Source organism: Dendroctonus ponderosae, unplaced genomic scaffold (assembly GCF_020466585.1).
Source record: "Dendroctonus ponderosae isolate FM_Combo_2020 unplaced genomic scaffold, Dpon_F_20191213v2 Dpon_F_20191213_4, whole genome shotgun sequence".
In the NCBI taxonomy this organism is placed as follows: Eukaryota; Metazoa; Arthropoda; class Insecta; order Coleoptera; family Curculionidae; genus Dendroctonus; species Dendroctonus ponderosae.
This window is the reverse complement of record NW_026018611.1, coordinates 13,553,035-13,574,562: the sequence shown is the minus strand read 5'-3', so window position 1 is coordinate 13,574,562 and position 21,528 is coordinate 13,553,035. Positions and strand designations below refer to the sequence as shown.

The 21,528-nt window shown below is 33.0% G+C and overlaps 1 protein-coding gene across 1 annotated transcript; it reads right to left on the bottom strand.

Moving 5' to 3' along the window:
* Positions 1-9,268: 9,268 nt before the first annotated feature.
* On the bottom strand, positions 9,269-19,773 carry LOC109539311 (gamma-tubulin complex component 5). The gene is made up of 12 exons (XM_019906985.2): positions 19,509-19,773; positions 16,088-16,483; positions 14,475-14,707; positions 14,205-14,391; positions 13,941-14,145; positions 13,584-13,884; positions 13,345-13,517; positions 12,951-13,242; positions 12,679-12,895; positions 10,001-10,298; positions 9,551-9,855; positions 9,269-9,488 (listed from the first exon to the last, which is right to left on the bottom strand). Exons 1-12 carry the CDS (start codon positions 19,578-19,580, stop codon positions 9,339-9,341), a joined length of 2,829 nt encoding a protein of 942 aa, XP_019762544.2. The 5' UTR covers positions 19,581-19,773; the 3' UTR covers positions 9,269-9,338.
* Between the last annotated feature and the right edge of the window lie 1,755 nt (positions 19,774-21,528).

Below are 21,528 nucleotides of genomic sequence, written 5' to 3'. Positions count from 1 at the left end.
TGGCGTTCGTAGATTTTCAAAACGCTTTTGATAGCGTTGAACATTGGGCGATATTGCAATCGCTTGTATATGCAAGAATAGACAGCAGGTATTCCAGCCTCATTAAACACATGTACGAAAACGATACCTCTACCATTCAGTTCAAGAACATCACGAAACCTATCAAAATACAAAGAGGCATAAGACAGGTCAACGCGCTATCTCCAAAATTATTCACCTTGGCAATGGAAGATACTTTCAAGCAACTAAACTGACAGGACAAGGGTATAGCAATAAATGGCAAGATATTAAACCATCTGAGGTATGCGAACGACATTGTATTGATTGTATTGTATTGATATCGGAAGACAAGGAAGAGCTGGGAAAATGTTGATGGAACTAGAGAAGAAGACCACAACAATCGGACTCCAGATGAACCTTTCAAAGACAAAGATACTATGTAAAGAAGACCATCAAATCAAAATTCGTGACCGAAAAATAGAGAATGTGTAGAGCTATATATACCTAGGTAATGCACGATCATTGGGAAAAGAAAATAAAACCCAAAAGAGATAGAAAGAAGAAGAAGACTGGGTTGGGCGGTCTTTGGAAAACTGAAGGACACTCTGAAAATTGATCTAAGAAGCCGACTATATGACTAATGTGCCCTACCTCAGAATGCCTGCGATGGAAATGAAACTCAGCGTGCGATGGAAAGGAAAAAATAGCAGAGCTTAAGTGGAGTTTTGCCGGTCATGTGGCCAGAATGCAGGAGGGACGATGGACAAAGAACTTGCTACAGTAGAGACCCTACCAAGGCAAACGAGGCCGCTGGACAGACGATATAAAATTAACGGCAAGTTTGGCATGGATGAGGGAAGCACAAAACCGAAATAGATGGAAACATATGAAGGAGACCTACGTCCAAAAATGGAATATATAAGGCTCAGACAAAAAAATTATCGCTACGTCATCAGCAGACCTCAGGTGATTTGGTCCAAGGTAAGTACTCCTCGACGTTTTCCAATTGATTGTTGTCTATACATGTTGATGTTGATCGTCTCTTCTTCCGGGCTCTTGATTTTAGTTTTCTGTATGTTCATTTTTAATCTCAATGTTCTTATTTCTCTTCCAATTCTTCTAACATTCTGCAAAGATCTTCTTTATTGTCCGCTATTATCACCACATCATCAGCAAACCTCAGGTGATTTGGCTATTCTCCATTGATGTTGATACCTCTATTTGCCCATTGAAGTTGTTTGAACACGATTTAATAGCGCCAGCGTAGAGCTTTGGGACGATGCGTCTCCTTGACGTACGCCACTCTTTATTGGGATTGGTTGGGTATTCTTATTGCAGCTGTTGCTTTTTGTATGTTTCATATCTCATTTCAATCTTGAAAACTGCGCTCATAATATAACGATAATCAACTCTAATAATATAACGATAACTCAAACGATATCACAAACATGTATATTCACGCACAGACAAACAAACAATTGTTTGTATATAAAAAATATAAAAATATAAAAAATACAAATGTGTTCTTGAATACAAAAAATTGTTTCTACTTCTAACTTAAATACTCTAAGTTAAATACAAGTAGGATTTTTGGTTATTTATTAAGTAGCTGAATTGATTACCACTTATTAGCCGGACAACAAGCACATATTTTTCCGCATAGCTCTTCTGTGTAAAATTTTCGTTGTCCCAATTTTACATCCTTCTATATAAAATTGAAATATGACAAATGCTCACTACTACAAAATTTATATGCAGGAAAACGTATTGAAGCTTAGGAGAGCCGAAATATTTTCCCAATCTTTGAGTTAGATCAATACATAACATACATGTTTATTCGTTTACATGACAAGAACTGAAGTTTTTTTTATATTAAAACAATAAATTTGATTTTTTCTTGTGACATGTTTTTATATTTGTGGTTATTATTTTAACGTTAATTAAAAGATAATTTGTAAGTATATGTGGATCTTTTGGCAGACATAATTTGTAAAAAGTACGCAAGAAGTTTTTACTGCACAAATAGCGAAGTAAATAAATCCAGCTTGTAGGAGTGTATTTTACAAAATGTACACATTTAAACTCGTAAAAATATGCAAATTCGTATTTTTGCTACAAATCTTTTGAGTTTTTCATTTTTTATTTGCAAATATGGTTGGAATGAACGTTAATGAATGTAATTAATTTCTTCTATACTATACAGCGTGAAAATACAAAAAATGTGCGTTGTTGCTAGAAAGTTGTTTTCTTTTTACAATGAGGTGTGGTCGCAAAAATGAAAACGTTGAGTTGTTTGTCGTACCTTTCGACAGAAACTAAATCCTAATATAAATGTTAGAGCCTTCTATGATCCACCACTGTCCAGGATCAGCCCTCCACCTCTGTTTAGTAAATAGTTTTTGGCTTTTAAAATTCCCGCTGTGGGTCAATAGGGTAAGGCCAAAATGAGCAGTGTGATTGGGTACTTTGTGTTAAGAAGGCACGCGTTTTTTGTAAAATAAAGTAGAGTTCAGTAGTTCCTTTGTTTGGAGTGATTTTGTCTGTTTATTAAAGTAGTTAAGCAACTTTAGCTATTTATTTCGAACCGGGTTGTGAAGTTAAGACGGGTAGTTTTATCGGACACAACAATAAAAAGCATGTAAATATGTATGCTGTCACTGGTAATTAGTGCTAAATGAGTCATCAGCAATTATTTTTACTGCCTAGTCTTTCTAATACTGATTATTGCTTGAATTGCTGACTTGACTTTTGATGTCTTTTGGACAATTCGGTATATAATATATGCCCAAGATAACAAAAATACGATCAATTAACTATTACCGTACTAAAACACTATTAATATAGAACTTTACAGGAATTTAAAATTTTCGCTTATGTGCTAAAAACGGCATTTTTCGAATTTCGTAAATATATTTTTTTTAATACATCTTTATTTTTTTAAAACAATGAAGTTGATTTATTTTCGTTGTTTTAAGTATGACTGTCACTACAGCTTGACTGCAGCTTAATAGATTCTAAAAGCTTCTTTTATCGGGAACTCAACGATGTACTCCATCAAAATTTAGTTATTCAATTAATATATCCATGAATCATATAAACACGGATCTGCATGTCGGATACTGATTTTTGCATTGTAAGATATGTGCTTAATTCACTTGAATTTTCTAAAATTGTTAAATGAAAATGTTTGTATTAGCTAATAACTGCTTCGAGCCATACGTTTCGAAATAATAAGTTCCAGATTCTTGACCGACATCGAATAGTTGCAAGATGGTTGAATTTCTTGGGAATTCGGTCTGGGCAGTGGTGATGAAAAAGAAAAAAACTTTTTAAGCTACCTAGTTTTCGGCAATTTATTGTCGCCTTCCTCAGGGTGCTAATTGTTTGACCATAAGAAGGCTGGGAACAGCTTGATGAAATATTTAATCTTTAGTCACATAGTTTGGTCCTAATGTATTTGTCCTGGATTACACAAAACATTTATTCCCCGATCGACATGCTTTTTCGCAGAAATAACGAGACAGATTACACTAAATACAAATTAATGATGAGCTGAAGGGCCTGTACATCTAAGTAATTTGACTTCCGCAATTCAAAAGATAATAACGTAAAAATTTAATTTAATGAAAATCCTTTATGATGACTCAAATTTAAGTTAAATTCAAGGGTAAATCAATGAGAAACAAAAGCAACCAGCCGCAACAGTGTAAACTTAAATTGAAACTTTAAAATATAAAACCATTATTTTGAAATAAGTCAGCAAAGGAAATTTGGATCAAAGGCTTTAAAGTGCTATTTTTATTTGTCTAATTGGACGGTCTCCCATTTAAGCAAATTAGTACTTCAGTCTTTTTAATTTAAAGATAATGCATTGTACCGGGTTACATATGAACAAAAGGGCGATCCATTTATAAAAAAACAACTCTGTACACGAATAATAAACCACATTTGTGATTTTTAATGCAAATTTGCCTTTGCTGAAAGTATTTGGTAACACATTCTTAGACTTCGCCGTAATTCCTCCATTATACTTTCCCATATTTTCCGCAATTTCGGACAAATTAAACAAATATGCTCCTCATTTAATTAAGTTGTGATTTTGTCTGAATACCTTTTTCTTATTCTTAACACATCAAACTGAATTATTTTCATATTTATAACAGGTCAAGAAAAGTTAGGTTTCTCTGGTTTTCAGAAGAACTGCTTTTCAGATCAATTTCATCAACTAGACAAATAATAAAATAAAACTTTTCTTTATCAACAAAGGAGGCTATTTCAAAATTTATAAACAAAGTATATATTTTTTCCTGTTGAGTTGACATGGACCACCTCTCAAAAGGTTTACAGGGCCGAATTTCTCGAAGGCGTTCTATACTGACTTCTCGAAGGCGTTCGACAAAGTACCTCACCAAATTTTTATATTCAAGCTTTGGGACTTGGCGACAATTGATGATTTAAAGCTTTATTCAAGAATAACCTGTATTGATGATTGTTTAAATGTACAAGCGGATTTAAATGCTCTGAATAACTGGTGTGAATTTAATTTTATGCAATTGAACATATCTGCAATGTTATGCGGTTCTCTCGTCTAAAACAGAACATTTTATTTTCATATATGATAAAACAAGTTGAAGTGGAATCAGTGAATTGTATTGATTTGGGTGTGTACTTTGATGCTAAGATTTCACTTAATTACCACATAGATATTACCAAAAATAGAGCCTGGAGAATGTTTGGATATGTTAAACGAGCAACTAAAGACTTCAGTAGTATTAAATGTATAAAAGTGGTGTATATGTCTTGTGTCAGGAGTATTTTGGAATATACCAATATTATATGGTCGCCTAGTTATCATGTACATATAAATAAGGTACTGCGCCTACAAGGCATTTATACCTACCTTTAGATAATTTGGTTTACCAACAATTACGACATCAATTAGAAATTCAAAAGCTTGAACATAGAGGATTGGAAAGTGAAATTATACTTTTATTTAAATTGATCAACTACCATATAAATTCCCCTTCCAGTAAATTGAATTTCTATGTGCCTAAGATAGCGCTCAGAAGTCAATCTATATTTTGCATGGCAACCCATAACACCAATTACAGTCATTTTATGATTATCGACAGAGTATGCAGGACTGCTAACAATTTAGATTTGCCATTTTTCGATATTTCTTTGGGATATTTAAGTCCGAACTAAAGCTGAGTAACATGTAATTTATTTATTGATTATTTATCTGTTACTGTTCTATGTGAATTTTTATTGTATTTTAATATTTTTATACGCATTGTATAATTTGCCATGGATTTTTTTCCGTTTAATAAATTTTAAATTTAAATTAAATTTTGAATTATAAGGCCGCTTAAAAAAAGCGGATTCGGTACCTACTAGTTTTCGTATGCCAAATGCCTTGTTGTTGTAAAAGGTACTTTCTTTGGCGAATGCATCTAGTGGAAAGAAAAAGACGCACGAATCGCCAGTATTCTCAGCAATGCAATGTCATTGTTTCATGCAATTCTTCTTCAAAATATCTTTAAAATTAAGCACAAACACGAACTATGTAAAATTTCGGACTATTATTTACGGACGTTTCGGATGTAAGTCAATTTTACATCGAGTATTTTCGTTTTAACAGAGAAACTTCCAGCACATTTTACCAAATCCAATACAAAATGTTATCAAATCTATGCCAGACTAATATGTTGATGTTGTACTATAGAGGACAACTCCTCTTTATCCAAACGAAAGATAGTTTGTCATACTTCCCCATACTTTCACGTACTTCCACGAAAATCAATGTGCACGTGCTAGGGTACTTTTCCCCACGTCTGTGTATACAGCAAAAATATCCCTTATAGTTCCGATAGTAAAAGTACCTGCTCAAAAAGGGTGTTTTACGGCAATGTCCTCAGGAAGGTTTCCTACATTATTAAAAAAATGAGCAAACGCTGAAATTCCTGTTCTGGGTGTGTTTCTCGATTTTCAATCACTGTAAGTTTTGTTAATGTTTCCAATTAAAGGGCCAATATGAGATTACATATTTTCAAAAGGCGTTAAGATATCTATCCAACCACGATTAACTTTTCCAATGCCATCCAAACCCGTGCTGGCAAATAAACCTGGAATTCGAAATGTACCTATTATTTCCAACAGGTTTAATCGCAAAAAAATGTTTACTCAACTGACAAACACCAGTTTACAAGTTCACTGTCTTGAAAGTAGTTCACTCTCATCCTTATTACTGAATTATTTTTCCCAGTATATCGGTTTGGCGGTATTTTCTTCAATCGGGATTTAAACATGGCTTAATATATTCCGAACGGAGTGGAACTGGTCTAGTCGTTTCAGAGTTACATCTTAAAATTAGTTGCAAAATTTCGATAAACTGTGAGATACGAACAAACAAAAAACAAAATCGGGTACGAGTTCAAGTGGCGGTTCCCCATTCAACATACTAAATGGCGTGAAAATTACATTGACTGAACAATATAATAACAATCGCGTATAAGTTTATAGCGAGATAATAAATTAACAGACTATAAGGCAATCCGAACTATCGTTTTAACTTGTGGTTCTCTAATAAGTGTTTCTAAACTGTGGCTTCTGATCCACGACAAGCACATATTTTATCACAAGGTTCACATTCAACTCCTACAGAGATGAAACGCATTGGGAGGCATCTCCAACATTTAATACGTAGTGAATTTTATTAGTAGAAAAAATTTTTGGGGATTAAATTATTTTTAACGCTTGATTTTTGTAATTCAAGCATAGCGATTACAAATTTGTTATTTACTCACCGATAATCAAATGCCATTCGGAGATCAATCACAACATATATTTTACTAGTTTGAAACATTTTGGTGAAACTGTCAACCCTAAAACGAGCAGGAATGGGCCAAGCATATTATTGTTAATATGACTGCAAAACTATCCGAAACTTCTCGATGGGCCACCCAATATATTAATTTAAATTTACCATGATTTTAGTACGTTTTATTTCAGTTTAAAGTTCTATACCTCTAAAAACCACCCTTTATTATTAATGTTTATGTTAATTTTACTGTTTTCAAACTGGAATTTAATTTTCTAACTTAAGCAATATATATTACTAAACTGATATTGATTAAACGAAATAAATATCAGGTCATATTTTAGGGACAACTATTTTAAGCAGCAAACTTGGTTTAAGCAGAATAACGTAGTTCCTGAACTAAAGCCATTAGGATTTAGAAATTCAAGCGCTTCTATTCTCATCCCTCCATAAATCTGGCCGTTTATTTAATCAAAATGCGGTTTACAGTAAAATAAAATTTAAAGACCCGAGTTAGTTAGCATAAATATAGAAAAACGTTTAAAAAACTATTTTTATTAATTCTCCGTGCATTCACATGGCTTATTACAATAACATTAGGGGAAATTTGAACAAAAGGAAATAAACATAATAATTAAGTATCACGTTTTAAAACAATGCTGATGTAAAAAATTAAAATACAGGGTGTTTTAAAAGATTGCACCAACTCCCAACAATTATTATTTATTAATCCACTTATAGAGCTGCAAAAACAGATAAATCCGCCAACGCAACGACTACTGAGCAAATATTTTTTAAAATTATGTCGGTACAGTCGATTGCCCTGGATTTGATTGGGTGAAGAAAAGGAATTGTACATTTTCGCAATTTCCACATATAAAGTGTTGACATAAACTCCATAGGAATAGCAAACTTGCAACTTTTGCTATCAATTAATATTTAGGCTGGAATGATTCCTCTAGTGTAAGAGATTAGAGGATTAACCTGCTTGTCGGACTAAATCATAGTAAATCCCTAATTCTGTTAGATACAATTTGCTAAATGTATAAAAATATAGAGTATGTGGCTTCACCCTGAACAGTTAGCCATAATTGGATTGGATCGGTGGATATTTGATCCTCCGGTGATAATTAAACCTCCAATCAAATGTCAATTCTAGTTTTTGTTATATCACAGAACATGTGAGTGAAATTATTTAAAAATGCCTGATAGCAAAGAATGATACTTTTTGAGCTGATTGTAAAAATGCTAGAACAATTTTACGAAACATATTTTGAACTTTAAATTATTAAATTCACTTATGGAACTGAATAAATAAATTTTCAAGAATCTTCATCAAAAATATAATCCATAAAAAATTTAGTTATATTTTTTTTTTACATGTATCAGATAAATGAAATCCAAGTTTTTCTAATACAGTATAAAACATATTTAGTTTAGAAATTCTTCTTAAAAGGACTTTGGAGACGCTCCTTATTTTCAACAATTCAATTCGCCACCAAAAAATCTGAAAGCAATAAAAATCTAAAGCTTTTGAAACTGTAACACCGTAAAGCTCTGTCTCGGCGCTTTTGTGGATCTCTATATGATAATAAGTGTTCGCTCTAGTTTAAGTTGGGCAATTACCGTCCGAGCTTTTACATGTTCTCTGAAACATCATATTTGCTATGGCCTTCTGTATATTCAGGAAGCGTTTTTAAGTAATATAATGCATTTTAATTGGAACGAGTATCAACCTACTTATTACTTCTTAAATTTTATTTCATTTTAAATACAGATTAGCATTTTACTATCGGTCAGCGATAACGTTGCACAAACAGCCTTTAGTGAAATTCATAGTAACAAATGTTCCAAATACTTTTTGCTAGTGCACAAATAATTTTAACAGGAAATTTAAGAAAATGAGCCACGCCACGTATCTGCAGCAAAGGGCATAGTTTACATTCTCTGAATTATTCGTCGCCCAGTTCTTGTATTGTTCTAAGCTTCTTGGTAATTTTAGTCTTTCGCATGTCCCATGAATGATAAATTAAAAACTGTTTTTGAGTTTCAACCGCTAAATGTTTATTAGAACTTACGCGATGTATTGAAAGCACACCAATATTAAGAAACTCTTCAAAGTTTGCTTCAGTTTAACACTGTGTCTAAAAATGGTACTAAGGACTTTAAAGCGGCTGCATTTAAAAAAAAATGTACGGAAATATATTATTTTGTCATCTTATTATTCGGTTATCAACTTTTGAGTATACGTTAAGTTTATGTTGAGTCTCGTGCATTTTTTCAGAAATCCATGGTTTAGCAGTATACATACACATACATATCACAATATGGCTCTTGGAATTTTTCTGAATATATCTACTCGACAGTTTGACTATGTCAGTAGCCAATATTGCACTCAAACAAATAATGGTTATTTTATGCAAATTCCTGATTGGGAGCGTCAATGAATTAAGGATTTGTATCAAAATTATATTAATTAATATGGCAACAATTATAAAACAGTAACAACATTTCATTTTTAATAATCGTAAACATAATTGGGAAATATTATTCGGGAAATATCAGTGAAGAAAGTATTATATATTTTATCACATTCGATAATACGCTCCAGAGTGGCATACCTAGAGTTGTCCCACATCAGCTTCAGTAACTTAATGCACACAAATATCTGCAATTTTATAAAATCCAATTACAATAGCGCGGAAAGTAAGTGAACAACTAGAAACTTACATTGTTATTTTTATCCTTTTCGTACATTTGATACTGTAGTTCTTCAATCGCTCCAGATACGCATCTTATGAAGCCATCATGAGACTTAATTAACGAATTTAAATCGTAGGCTTTTTCAAACTCTAATTCAAATTGGAGCAAATTCTTTTGGAAAACGTAACCAAATACAAAATGCTGCAAGTTATTAAGAATATTGATCAACGAGAACTTCAAACGAAATAAATTTCCGGTTATTTTGTTCTTAGAGTTCTCTACTTTAAAGCTTTTCTGTGTTTTCTTTCCATATATTGCTTTCGGTTGCATATCTAAAAATTATTAACTTATCAAAACAATAGTCAAAGGTGCTCGTTTTGTTAGATGTTTTGATCCCCAATAACGTGAAATTTTGAACTATACAAAGAATTGAAAAAGACATTTTAAATATTTTATAGTAAGTGCGAATTGCCTTACCTGTAAACATTAAATGATTAACTGTGTACAAAGCCCATTTGAGATTCAATAGAAACTTAAATATCATCTTGTAAGACTCCATCTGCTGTTGGTTAATAATAATGCTAATAGGCCATGGCATATCGTAGTTTACATTTATTAAATTGAAAGACCAGTTAGAGTCTGCACACAAAGCTAACTCATCTTTTACTTGAACGGAACACTTTTCGTAGAATTCTGGGTACATGTCCATGAATATATCCTGTAGATGGGAGGTAAGCCAGATGGTGTTGCTCCAGTATTTTCGCGAATGTTCATTCTAAAAGTAGTTCACATTTACATTCAAATTTGTGTCTCAACAATAACACATGATAGTGAGAGAGCTAAAATTAGTGAGAGATTTGAGTTAAGATATTTGAATAGATTAAATATATTAATACTTCTAATGCACGACCTGCGTAAAACACCCTTTATAGAGTAGCCCAGACAAAGTAAAATTTAAACAGATATTTTTTTAAAAGGAACACCTTTTCTTGATCTGATTATTTTATTAAATTCTGTAAGAAAATATAAGTAATTTCTAATAATCCACAATGCAAAAAAATCAACATTTCTTGACATTTTAAAGAAACATATGAAAGTGTAAGACAAAATTCAGAACATTTCAACGCCGATTCAGAATTACTCACAATGTTAAATTACGAAATTAATGAAAGAATTATCGAAATGAATTTGTGTAAAGTAATAAATGTAATTTTATAAGGAACGTCGGGCAACTCATCTTAGAAATAAAAACTTTTGACTTAGTTTCTCACGTATTTAAAATGGTTTTACATCATACTCATATGTTTTTGCATCATCAGGTGAAAATTTTAATTAACTTCTAAACAATACTATACGATCAAACGTCTAAAATCAGCCGTTTAAACGAGATAATTACGTTACTAGATCTCGAATGACATTTTTTTTCACGGATGGTGGTCAAAACGTCAGTAACTTTTTGAACGAAATCATTTTTTTGGCCAAAAAACCTTTTATTATTATTATTATATTTCTCAACGTCTCTTTTTCTCCAATCTCCATTCTCCTTTTAGCTGGATACACTTAGCCCAGTGTATTTCCAATTTTTAAATCCCTCCAAATAATATAATTTCTAGAGGTGCTCAAATTATGCGTTCGTTTCAATGATGACCTTTCCATTTCGAAATCTCTTACCGCCCCGACATTTCTTCAGATTTGGACACAGGAAATAGTCCCAGGGGGCTAAATCTGGAGAATATGCTGGGTGGGGTAGCAGTTCGTAGCTTAATTCATGGATTTTTGCCATGGCGACTACACCCGTGCTTTGTCCTGATGAAACAGCACCTTTTTCGCCAAATGCAGCCGTTTTAGCTTCGAGTCAACATCGAATCTGTCCAAAAGCTCTCAATAGTATGCGCCAGTGATCGTTTTACCTTTTTCAAGGTAATCGATGTGAATTGCACAGCATGCATCCGAAAAAACTATGGCCATCACCTTGTTGGCCGACAGACCCATTTTGGCCTTCTTTGGTGCAGGTTCACCTGAAGCAACCAACTGATTTGATTGTTCTTGGGTTTCTGGTGTGTTTTTCACAAGATCCACGTTTCGTCAACAGTTACGAAACGTCGCAAAAACTAGTTCGGAAATGGTCACACGGGAGCGCTTATGGTCGAGTGTCAGCAATCACAGTGCGGATAGCTTCTTAATATCCAAATATTCATGTAAAATGTGCTGTACGCTCTCAGTTGATATGCCGTTCTGTGTCATTTGTGCTGGTACGACTACAATGAAACTCAGTAACTCACTTGTTAAGCATTGAAATTGATGATGAACAGTCCCCATAAGTTACTGCGCCGGAAAAAGTCAAAAAGTCACTAACTTATCAAACGACCTTCGTACTTAAAAATGTGTTTCGGCATTTTACGACATGAGACGATTCATCAGCTCAACATAATTTTGAGATCGGAATATTTTCACGCCTGAATCATGAACGCAGCTGATTCGGTTTATTTAATTATTTATGTAGTTGTAATTATTATTGCCTTTAAGGGTTTATTTAGTGTAGATTTTTGCTAATGTTAGTTGTAAGCAGCGATAATTGCGAACTTTTACATATCATTCGTCAAAAAAATCGCTATTATCTGGAAAACGCTTAATTTTAGAAGTTGCTATTGTATTGCATTTTTTTAAAAGGATTAAACCCATTAAATTTGAGTGGAAACTTACATCATCCTGGACACATTGGCATTAAACCTGAATTAAGTAGCAAAAAAGGTATTTCAATTTTGTCATAAATTGTGCACAGCCAATAACCAATAGAAAAGCTGTACAATTTCTTAAATTGTCAAATTTATTTGCTGCATAGTTGAAAACGAGTTTCACATTATATTACAAAAGAATCACATTTACTACATATGTAATACGTTTTTGAAGCTTACCTTTTACCCTGTGTGCGCCACTCGGTACAAATATAAAGCAAATATACCATAGAACACCAGCCGGTAACGCAGAAAACCGTTCGCAATTTTCTAGTTACAAAAGCTTACACTCTTTGATCGCAAATAAGCTACTTGGTTAAAGCCAAGGCGCTATCTATCCATTTTACGTATAAATTAATGTCTGGCTTTTAATTTGTACGTAAACTATATAAATATAGATCAAAAAGTTATTAAAAATACCTTTTCAAATAGTCTTCTATAGAACGGAAATATAATATCATCAAAAAACAAGTACAAATGTCTCAGATATTGGAACTGTTTCTCTAAGAGATGCTCTTCAATTAGCAAGTTTTTAACCATGAGACCAGATACGGTAAACCTGCGTTCTATAATGTTAAGTAGTATGGTTTCAAAGAAGTTGACGTTTGGACATAGGCCTGTGGTGCTGTTTGTTATTCTGGAACGAAAGAAATATAGCTATTCGAAAGAAATTTTTGAAAACTTTGACTTACTTTTCGTATAACGTCGGCTCGCTCTTTGTTGGTTCAATTTCAGGTTTTGTACCAAAAAAATCCGCAAAAACTGCCATTAGAAACCCGTCTTCTACGTCTACCAAGTTTTCCTGCTTTTGCATGTCTAGACTTGACCTGCATATCCCAGTTTCAACTACAGGAAATATATAGTGCTCTCGGCTCACACCGTGGGTTAGTTCTTTGTGTTTCATTTCAGTACTTTCATCTTTTTCATTAGGAAATGTTTGCAACTCTTTGAATATTTCCCGGAGGAACTCATTATAAATTGGTTCTAAAACATTTAAAAATACCACAACGCTGATTTCAGTTACACAATAATGCGTATTTGTGTAAAATATTTGGAATTTTTACTATATTTCACTAAACTGGTTACCTTGCGAATCTCCGATTACATCGTATTGCCCTAAAAGCCTCAGAAAGCTAATATTCCTACCAACTGTTAAAATTTGATCCATAAATATTTTCAGAAAAGTATTAGTTCTGCAGTGATCTGAGACATTGTTTTTCGCAACAAACTGTGCTTGTCGTGGATCTGAATTGACAATTCTGAAACATTCGTTAGCTATTAAAGTCGTTAGTCAAAAGTTATTCTAGGCACGTATTAATTCTTACTTTTCCACAACAAATTCCTTTGCATAATCGGCTAGATCATCACCCATCAACCAAGAGTCAACCAGGGAAATATAATAAAAAACAGTATCAATAAACAAAGTTAATTTTAAATCTTGCTCTAGCTTATTCGTTGTAAAACTTAGAGATTCATGAAGTCTTGCAATAAGAATTGTGGCGCAATTTAATGGAGAATTTTTGATGTAATCGATTGTTACTTGATCATGTATGTCCTTCAGGATTTTGAGAGGCTGCATTATAATCCGCAATTCACTGGCAAGATTAAGCAGAGTGAAAGTCGATTCTAGAACAAGATGTTTTATAAACAGCAAGTAGTGCAGTAATAACTTAGAATTTTACCTTGTTGTCTAACTGTGTCTTCTAGCTCAGATAAACGTTTATAAATGGGATCACAGATCTTCCTAATTGAACTGCCGTAACTTTGATATGTACGGCATATCATGTCGGCACCCACATCTTCTTGAAGAGAATTATCAAATTTTCTAAACAAATCCATCAATTCGATGTAAGATAAAAATTCGTTCATATAGTTGTAAAAAGCGTACTAGGGTAGAAAAAATGATTTGGTTAGTTCTCGTTTCGGCTATTGAATATTCGACTTACTGATCTAATACTTGCTAATGATACATCTGGTCTTGGTTTGATGCTGTTGCCAACCAACTGTATGGTGCATGAATTATGTGGTTTCCAAATCTGCCACAAAATTTCTCGAATAACCTTATATTCTGAAATAATTGATGATGATTTCAAAGACGCTAAACCTTGGAATTGATCTTGAAGGTATTCCTCCCTGAAACGAAGAAAAGCTTGCATTCATATTATAGTCCCTGTTCACTGGAACTGAAATTTTCCATTCATCGCATTTTCACTTACCACAAAATTCCAATATTAGCTTCTCTCCAATCACTCTTTGGTCGCATCATGAAGCTGTCGTCATTATACCAGGAATGTTGTATAGTCGCTAGTAGCTCCTCGCGCTTAAATTTCAAATCCATAACGCATATTCTTTCAACACTTTTAATTTGGATTGGCAGTGTTTCGCCATTGAAGTCTTCAGATAACTCTCCGCTCCGCTCATCATGTAAACTGCTATCAGAATCGTCCTCCTGTAATTATGAACACAACATACGTAATTATAAACTTGAGTCATAAAAATTATCTATCTGCACTTTTACTTAACATCAGAAATTAAATAAATATATATGAATATCTATTTAGCTTGCGTCACGCCATGAAAATAGTAACAAATAACTTTTTAATTTTTTGTTTGCGCGTACACCATTAAGCTCACGAGAAGTTGACATTAAAAATAATTCTACGCTTTTTTACGAGGAACATAAATAATTTTATTCTAAATTTCGTTTAAAAATAATAAATACTTTAATATCCTGAGAAAAGTGATCAGTAATTTCTAAGCTGTTAATTGCAATGCCAAACGTGAAAATCGTGAGACTAACATATACAGGATCTTCCATAAATAAGCCGTTAAATACTTTTAGGGGCGGTAGGGGACATAAACATGTTTTCTATATACGAATATGCCTGAAAGCAGAGCATTTTTGTAATCCAGAGTGTTCAAATTTACAACAAATATATATACATATTCTTATTATTTCTTACTTATTTATACAATTTTCGTAGTGTCTGCTAGCCGAACTAGGCACCCTATCATCTACAATAGATAAAAATTACCAGATGTTTTCGCGTTTTGCTACCCAGTTGCTTTTTGAGATCCTGCCTCTAAATATTGTAATTGATTCGAAACTCAGCACTAGTTTCGTAAGCAACAATCTGTGCAAATTTCATTAAAATTGGCTGACTCGTTTTTTAAACAGTATTAGAAAAATATGTTTTTATAAATTTCATTCAATTTAAAAATGTTTAGAATATGCAATATAGTCCATTTTTAAATGGCTCATTCTCAAAATGATATACATGTCAACAAAAATTCACGTAACACGTCTCATGTCTCATTTTGGGTTGATGCTCGCCTTTTGCAATAAAGGTTTTACTGGTATATAACAAGGTTTCCCAAACTTTTTCGATAATGGAACATTATTAGTGAAACACGGTTTAGAAAACTCTAGTATAGAGAATTTATTTTTCCAGTAAAATCTGGAATAAAGTTCAGATAAGTATCATCTACTGACAAATATTTGAATGAGTGTCATCAATAGAACATTACCGTTCTAATTTTAACTGAAGCATTTAAATGTTCACCATGTTCACCGGGTATAATTTTTTGCAAAATGTCTTCATATTTCAAACTAAATCTGCTGCTTTCGGAAGAGAAGGGCTGTTTGATAAAAAATACAGACTAAAAATATTTTATGTTAATTTAATAAAAATAAATTGTTAAAATGTATGCACATACCATCAATGGATAAAGAAGGTTTGAATATTGTAAACCTAAACTGGAAGTTACATTGACTCCACATACCTTAAGACAATAAGAAAATACCTACGTAAAAATAAATCAATCTTACACTTGTTTCATCAAAATTAGGTGTCCATGGTTCAACTCCTGCATTCAAATATGCTCCCCAATCAATATCGCATTCCTCTTTCGGCTTCGGTTCTTCGGCATGCAACTCTGGATTTTCTAAAAAATGCTTTGTTGGCGAATCAGACAGACAGAGTAAAAATTTTACAACATTAAGTCTAGACATCATTTCTGACTTGGGAAGTAGCTCTGAAAGATAAGTTTTATATGCCGCCGACAAAGCATTTGACTGTGGAAAAAATCCGTGAAAACAAAATTTTTCACTCATGCCACTGATGTTGTTGTCGATTTCCCGTTTGCTGGCAAAGTACATTGTATCCGACTTTTTTAGTTTTGCAGTAAAATATTTTAGGATGTGAGCGAAGTGTTCCGTGTTTTCCTAAAAGTAAAAAAAAATAGTAATAGATCATTCTGGTTGATAGGTTTTATCATACGTAGTATGCAATTCAGTACTTTCGGTTATAGCACAAGTAGACGTTAAGTTATTATAAATGAGAGTGCTCTGGAAATGAATGTGAATATTTATTTGCAACGTCCCTCGAACAAAATTTTTTGGTAACAGAAATAACAAGTGCACTTTTGAATGTTGTTGATGATCCTGCCCAAATGATAAAATATTGCACTGCATGCGCTATTACGCAAGCCTAAATAGTACTCAATTTTTAGACCATTTTAGCTGCTACATTTTATTTACACAATTAAAACCTAGCATTTTTTTATTGATATTTTATTTCTCTCTATATATTCCGAATCTGTCCAATTCTTACAATTTGGCCGATACCTTGAGCGTTTAAAATTACCTTGAAACGTTTGTTTGGAGGTTATTTTGAATGATTACAAAGTTCTTTCTGAATGTTCTATTATGCGTTGTATGATTTTTACAGGATGGTCTGGTTATTTTGTATTCCGACCACAAATGCCTATTCTGATCTGTGCAAGATTTACTAGCTAATTACGTTTTCATGCCTCAGACTTTTTGTAAAAGTCTCACAAACACCGTTACTAATATTGTTAACTTTGAGATTGTGAAAAAGCGAGACATCGAAAATACTACTTACAAAGAACTGTTGGCGCAAACAATTTTATTAATAGTAAAAGAATCGCAAACTAAATACAAACAACGAAATAAAAGAAAGAAATTACACAAAATAAATTGCAAAAATTTACTCCAGGAAAAAGCAACAATTAGAAGTACTTAGTAGGTACCTATCTAAACAATTTTGGAAATCAAATTTCCGACATATTCTTTCACAATCGGTTCCCGGTTAAACTGCATTTTGATATGCAATAGGAATTCAAAAAGCAAAGTAAACCGTCTCGTGTGAGAAAAAAAAATTCTCATGTTTCTAACGAAAGGTCCCCATTTTTCTATTGCCGACTTTGAAATTTTAGGTTCACGTCAACAAACACAGTTCATTAGATCTAACAATTTTTAATGTTTAAATACATTTAAATCGTTGATGATGGGTTTCCTCTTTGTTAAATTGAAATATTCTCGAGAGATACGTACACTTTAGTTTACAAATGCATGCCTACATGAAAAAGGTGTATTTTAACTGTGAAGCCATATTCCCAAAAATTATATTTAACAAAGTTGCGAATATAAGCAGAAGAATAAGACAAACGATAGCTTATATTACTTCTGAAAATAATGCAATCGCTGACTTAACAATAATATCGCTAAGGCACGGTTGTACAATTGAAGCGCTTACGCTCGGTTCAACTGAACTCAACCTGAATTTGAAACACAAGCCAAATGCGTCGACAACACAAATGAAAGTTTTAAACTTGAACCTGAAGTGAGATTCAATTAGTTTTGTGCAGCTGGCGCTCAGAGCTTAGGTTTACACTGAGTTCGGTCAAACCCAGTTATGTGAATACATTTGAAAAGTAAAAGAAAAACTGAACTGAAACTGAAAATCAAACTACAAAATGAGAATCAAACTGTTGACGAGTACAGTGAAATAACCGTGTTGTTAGTTTAAAATAAAAGAACGAAAATCGTAGCAAACAAACGAAAGTAATCTAATCTGCTCCGCGATATGGAAATACATTGGGAGAATGGAAAAACGTAAGGCAACCCAGGTCAACACAAAAAAATATATTTCCATCAATGCATTCTACTGCTGCCGTTTGCATTGCAACGGATGCAAAAGAGCACGAGCTTGAGAAAGCAATTGTTATAGTATAGTTATCGCACTTAAAACACATCTTTATTCTCTATTCCTCTAAAATAATTACTAACGTGTCATTTTCTCACAACTTGTACTTCTGGATTAAGACGACTTTCCGCTTACATTCAATGCTTGCTGTTAACAGATCTAAGTAATTAATTCAAATTCTTAATTTTTAATTCAACTGGTTTCCCCGACTTTCGAATAGGCAGCTGCTAGGTAAGACTCCAAATCGAATTTTATGGAATGGATTAGGTACTTGTATACATCGGTAATATTTCGAATTTCTGTTTTTTGTATAGCTTCTGATTTTCAAAATCGGTGTTCCGAGTTAGTAAATACCAACACAAAAGCTTCGTTGAAATATTGCAATTAGGAAGTTCTAAAGTTTGAAAATAAATCACTTGTCCCTAAAAACAGTTTTGGTTCGTCTACGTAACGTGACAAACCATAAAAAAGTGCGAAGTTATACTTAAAGCTCGAAAGCAACTTAAGTAGATGTACAAAACAAGATATGCCATATTTCTTAACGATGTCAATGTAAAATAGAATCCATAGCTGGTAGTCACATAAAATAAGTAGATAAATAAGTAAATTTGGTTTTAAATAATCCTTTATGTGCAAAATGTATTTCTGGAATTCAACTGGTATAAATTTACGAATGAAGGTGGACCTCCAAATTAAGAGGTCACGCTGAACATTTTTCGGGCACATAAGTGGCCATCATCAGGAGCTAGAAGTAGTACAAATCTACCTAAGTAGAACTTAAACAAAGAGAAAACATTCCTTAAGTGATAAGAAGTGCGCTGAGTGTCATTCTATACAGGGGAGACAACGAAACCCATTTTAAATTTAATTAAGGCATGAACCATAGCTGATGTGTGCTAAAGGTGAATAAATATGTACCTAATCAAGTTAAAATTACCTAGCTTATTATTAGTAATGTTATAGACAAATATTTTAATATCTAGTTAGCTTATTTTAGAGAAAAAAGGAGAAAACTTAAGTAATTACATATTAATAACATAATAGCTACTGTGAACTCTAAATTATTAATTAAAGCGAAGCGAAAAACGTACATTAGCACCCAATTAATCAAAGTTGCAGTAGTATTTATACTAGGGCTTCAGCAAATCGTTTGCAACATAAAGATATATCAAATAAACGGGCTGCGTTGAATCAGAATGCTTTTTAAATTGAAGATAAACAAATGTTTGAGGTTATACTTACTTCAAAACCGGATATTATTGCAATTAACTCCTTGATTGTGACGACAACATCTGGAGCAAGTTCTTTCGACATCGCACCAATATTCTATAAAATTTTCAGGTCTGATTAGAGTAGTTAAACACAATTTTTATGCACATTCGAAATAGGGAATTTCGTGACGATCCGATGCAAACAAACCGAGCGTTTCACTAATTGTACTGAAGCTTGCAGTACGGAAGCGGTCGTTGGTTCGGCGCATCGCGAAATGTACAATGAAAATGTACTACGCAGCTTTCGGACCGGCTTCCGCATTTATGATTGCGCTTGTGCCTCGATATCGAACTTCCCTCCCTCAAAAAGACATCGTTTTGCTCTTTCTGGTTTCTGTACAGTTTATTTAAGAGTTTTTGCAAAGTATCTTTCGGGGAGTGACCAAAATGACAAAGAAAAACTTTTTGGAACATAAAATAAAAAGGAACACTTTAAATTAAGCAGTTTCTACGAATGAAGTTAATTAATGTTAATATACAATAAAGTCCGCTTATAATGAACCCGGTTATAGTGAACTTTCGGTTAAAACGAACTTTTCTCCTCTAATTGAAACGTCATCCATAAAGGCCAACGTATTTTTTTAGTGGGTATAACGATCCCGTTTATAACGAACTTCCGGGTATAACGATCACTTTTTAGCTTAGTTGTATATTCACTTTCCGTTTATAACGAACTTTCACGCTCAGCAACACGAAGCGTGCGGAGTTGTTTATATTAGTGAGAGCGAAAGACAGGCAGTGACTTGTTTTTTGTCGCGTTATATACGTATGTAAATCGTTTTAGAATGGAAACACAAAAACGCAAAGCTTTTTCACTTAATGAAAAGTACCGAGATTATTAACAAAATAAAAAGTGGAGTAAAGCAGAGTGACATTTGTAAGGAATTAGCACTTGGGAAGTCTACTGTTGCAACAATATGAAAAAACAGAGAAAACATTTTATCAGCTATGACAAAACAAATGTTAGATGTAAGAAGTTAAAATTATCTGCACATGCAGAGGTTGACAAGGGATTTATTAAGTGGTTTACTCAAAAAAGACAAGAAAACGTTCCCATAAGTGGCAGTGTTTTGCAAGAAAAGGCTAGTGAAATGGATAGTAAAATCAAAAACATAGAGTTTCCCAGATAGCATTTGATATTCTATGAATATCCCAGAATGTTCAAAAAATATACAGAACATTGCGGGAATATCCTGGGAATATAGATGGTTGAACATTCCTAACATGAATGTTCGTGGAGTATACATGCATTTATATTCATCAAAGTTCATAAGAAGTATATCCTAGGTATGTACATATATGTACATATTGGGTATATGTGCAGATGAACATGCCAGGTATGTACATATTGTGTATATGTGCAGGTGAATATACCTAGTATGTTCAAAACAAATATTCCGGTAATATACATGAATGTATATCTACGGTATATTCCAAATTGGTTCAATATAAATTTTGCGTGCCCGCAGCGGAAAAGTAAGGGCATGTAAAAGTAAATCTTCTTACTACTAAAACCTGAGACCCTTATGAAATACTAAAAATATGGTGTTTTGATTAACAAATTAACAAAATTTATCGAAAATACATTTTGCGTGCACGCAGCAGCAAAGTAAGGGCACGTACAAGTACAAGAGTTTATATGAACTTCTGAGAATTTTCTTTTTAAATGCGTCAACGTTATAATTTTATTAGCAATATTAATAAAATTCCTATATTACTCAAATAAATTTATCCGGAGCTAACAGTTCTCACTCTATGAAATAGAAACAATTAAAATGCGTATAACAAATTCAAATTACCCACTTAGTGTGTACATGGATTACGTCCAGCTATAACGTGACATTTGAGAGTGACAGTGAGAGCGGACCAATGAGAACCATCTTTCACGCAGTGCTACTTGGCGGTAACGCCAAAGCTCTCAGAATTTCTGAAAAGCTGCAAAGCTTATAATTTATTGGTTATTGGCATAAACAAATTATTATGTGCTATTA

What these genes read in the sequence shown, in the direction of transcription:
- LOC109539311 (XM_019906985.2), bottom strand. Translation starts at nt 19,580, where the DNA reads ATGTCGAAAGAACTTGCTCCAGATGTTGTCGTCACAATCAAGGAGTTA. An exon ending in AGACACAGTTAGACAACAAG is followed by an intron (nt 13,885 to 13,940) that starts GTAAAATTCTAA and finishes ATCTTGTTCTAG; the next exon opens with AATCGACTTTCACTCTGCTT. An exon ending in TAATCATTTAATGTTTACAG is followed by an intron (nt 9,856 to 10,000) that starts GTAAGGCAATTC and finishes AATAATTTTTAG; the next exon opens with ATATGCAACCGAAAGCAATA.